Genomic DNA, 3,130 nt, shown 5'->3' with positions numbered 1-3,130 from the left:
TTTCATGACTGGCCAGGCTACAGTGTGAAATATCTGTTTGTTTCTCCTTCATGAAAACCCGCCCCCTTTATTGACTGATTTTCTGTAAGGAACCCACCCTCCCCCTTCCCCCATCTTTCTTTCAAACCAAATAAAGTCACTATCATTTAAAAATCATTTATTCTTTATTAATAGATTAGAAAAAGAGGGAGGGAACCCGGGTGGTATTTGGGAGGAGGATTGCTGGGAAGGAAAAAGCCACAAAGAAAGGGTTAAAAAAATGACAGCCTTTTGCTTGGGCTGTCTACTGGGGTGGAATGGGAAGGTGTACGGAGCCTCCCCCCCCGCGTTCTTACACGTCTGGGTGAGGAGGATACGGAACATGGGGAGGGGGGAGGGTGGAACAGAGGCTGAAGCGGCAGTCTGTTTTCCAGCAGCCGTTCCTGAAGCTCCACCAGACGCCGGAGCATGTCTGTTTGCTCACGCAGCAGCCCCAGCGTTGCATCCTGCCTCCTCTGGTCTTCCTGCCGCCACCTCTCATCTCGAGCGTCTCTCCTGTCCTCACGTTGGTCCCTCCTGTCCTCACGTTGGTCCCTCCTGTCCTCACGTTGGTCCCTCCTGTCCTCACGTTCACTGGCTTCTTTCCTATACTTTGAAACTGTTTCCTTCCACTCATTCAGATGAGCTCTGTCACTGCGGCTGGATTCCATAATTTCAGAAAACATCTCGTCTCGCGTTCTCTTCTTACGACGCCTTATCTGTGATAACCTTCGGGATGGAGGAGGGAGGCTTGAGGAATTTGCAGCTGCTGTAGGGAGGGGAAAAAAGAGAGAATTGTTTAAAAAGCTACATTTTGCAGAACAATGCTTATACTCTTTCACGGTGACCAACACTATTCACATTACATAGCACATGTGATTTCTGTGCAAGGTCGCATTTTGCCTCTTAATGCTGAGTGCCTGTGGCTTTGCTGCTAGAGATCACAGGTCTGGGCAACAGAATTCGGCTTGCATGCGGCCATGGTAAGCCATTGTCTTACAGCTTCTGCGCCCTCCTTTCCCACATACCAAGCATAGCCTGTAGAGTGCTGCGGTTTTTCTGTTAACATTCAGCAGCACCAGAAAACAAACTAACCCCCCCCCCCCTCGCCATGAATTCTCTGGGATGATCGCTGTACCCCTCCCCCCCACCGCGTGGCTGGTATCAGGGAAGATCCCTGCAGGCACCAAACTAACCACCCCCCCGCCGCCGCCCCCCTCCCGCCATGAATTCTCTGGGATGATCACGGTACCCCTCCCCCCACCGCGTGGCTGGTAACAGGGAAGATCCCTGCTAGCCAAACGCGAAAAACTCAGGCCCAATTTCCCATCTGCGCTTGGCTAACTGCAGGGAAGGATTTATTTTCCGCCACAGGCAAACAGCCCAGTAGGAACGGCCACCTCTGTCCCCTTAATTAAGTTCCCGTATTTCAACCAGGTTACCAGGAGTGATATCACTCTCCTGAGGATTACACAACAAGATAAAGAACGGATGTTGCTTGAATGCCAGCAAACACCGGGACCATACGCTGCCAGGCTTTGTCAGGCAATGATACCAGATTACTTGCTGCAAGCATGGCGTGGTCAAGTGTCCTACCATGGAGGAGGGAATAAGGATGCACTGCCCAGAAACCTTCTGGCAAGGCTTTCGGAGTACCTCCAGGAGAGCTTCATGGAGATGTCCCTGGAGGATTTCCGCTCCATCCCCAGACACGTTAACAGACTTTTCCAGTAGCTGAACTGACCGCGAATGCAAAGTCAGGCAAAGTAATCATTAAAAACCGTTTGCTTTTAAAACAAGTTTTATATTTTAAAAGGTAAACTCACCTGAGGTCCCTTCCATGGGGTCAGAGTCTTGGGTACTGGCTTGGGAGGCTTGGGAGGGTACTTCAGTCAGGGTGAGAAAAAGATCCTGGCTGTTGGAGAGAACGGAGTGCTGTGTGCTCTCTGCAAGCTCATCCTCCTCCTCCTCCTCCTCCTCTCCCCCATCGGCAGAATCCTCAGGCGTCGCTGATGAGACTATCCCCGACCCAGAATCCACGATCACAGGTGGGGTAGTGGTGGCAGCCCCCCCTAGAATTGCATGCAGCTCGGCGTAGAAGCGGCATGTCCGCGGCTCTGACCCGGAGCGACCATTTGCCTCCTTTGTTTTTTGATAGGCTTGTCTGAGCTTCTTGACTTTCACGCGGCACTGCTCAGAGTCCCTATTGTGGCCTCTCTCCATCATGCCCTTGGAGATTTTTTCAGAAGTTTTTGCATTTTGTCTTTTAGAGCGAAGTTCTGCTAGCACTGAATCCTCTCCCCATACAGCGATCAGATCCAGTACCTCCCTCATGGTCCATGCTGGTGCTCTTTTTCGATTATCAGCCTGCATGGTTACCTGTGCTGATGAGCTATCTGTGGTCACCTGTGCTCTCCACGCTGGGCAAACAGGAAATGAAATTCAAATGTTCGTGGGGCTTTTCCAGTCTACCTGGCCAGTGCATCCGAGTTTAGGTTGCTGTCCAGAGCGGTCACAATGATGCACTGTGGGATAGCTCCCAGAGGCCAATACCACCGAATTGCGGCCACACTATCCCTAATTCGAAATGTTAAAATCGATTTTGGCGCTACTCCGCTCGTCGGGGTGGAGTACAGAAATCGATTTAAAGGGCCCTTTACATCGAAATAAATAGCGTCGTTGTGTGGACGGTTGCAGGGTTAATTCGAATTAAAGCTGATAAATCCGAATTAAAGTCGTAGTGTAGACCAGGCCATAGATTGTCATTCTCTATGTGGACTGGCACTACAGGAAGAGGAGAGAGAAACTTTGCCAGAGAATTTCACAGATATTTGCTGATAGCAGAAGAATGGCAAGATTCAGAAATCTTGAATTCCATTCTAGGCTCTGGAGGGGAGTGTGCTCTGGGTATAGAGCCTTTTCCCCATTTCCCCCCAACCTTGACCTTTTTTGCCTCATCCCCTATAAGCTGTCTCTGTTCCTGTCCTATCTCTTCCCCACCTGTGGCTCCTCAATCTGGTCCCAATCTCCACTCCCTAAGCTTTTCATCCCGGTCTCCTTGCCCAGCCAGTCCTAGTCTGCCACTCCAAGCTCCCTGTCTGAGTCAGTCTCT

At 50.7% G+C, this 3,130-nt stretch overlaps 1 protein-coding gene across 1 annotated transcript; it reads right to left on the bottom strand.

The window, feature by feature from the left end:
- Positions 1–208: 208 nt before the first annotated feature.
- On the bottom strand, positions 209–1,927 carry LOC128833065 (SRRM2 protein homolog rsr-2-like). Its single transcript, XM_054020958.1, has 2 exons — positions 1,845–1,927; positions 209–787 (listed from the first exon to the last, which is right to left on the bottom strand). The coding sequence occupies exons 1-2, from the start codon at positions 1,858–1,860 to the stop codon at positions 252–254; spliced, it is 552 nt and encodes a 183-aa protein (XP_053876933.1). The 5' UTR covers positions 1,861–1,927; the 3' UTR covers positions 209–251.
- Positions 1,928–3,130: the final 1,203 nt, after the last annotated feature.

The sequence above is a fragment of the Malaclemys terrapin genome, chromosome 2 (genome assembly GCF_027887155.1).
Source record: "Malaclemys terrapin pileata isolate rMalTer1 chromosome 2, rMalTer1.hap1, whole genome shotgun sequence".
NCBI lineage: Eukaryota > Metazoa > Chordata > Testudines > Emydidae > Malaclemys > Malaclemys terrapin.
Note: the sequence above shows the minus strand (reverse complement) of the source record. Positions and strands in the feature narration are given on the sequence as shown.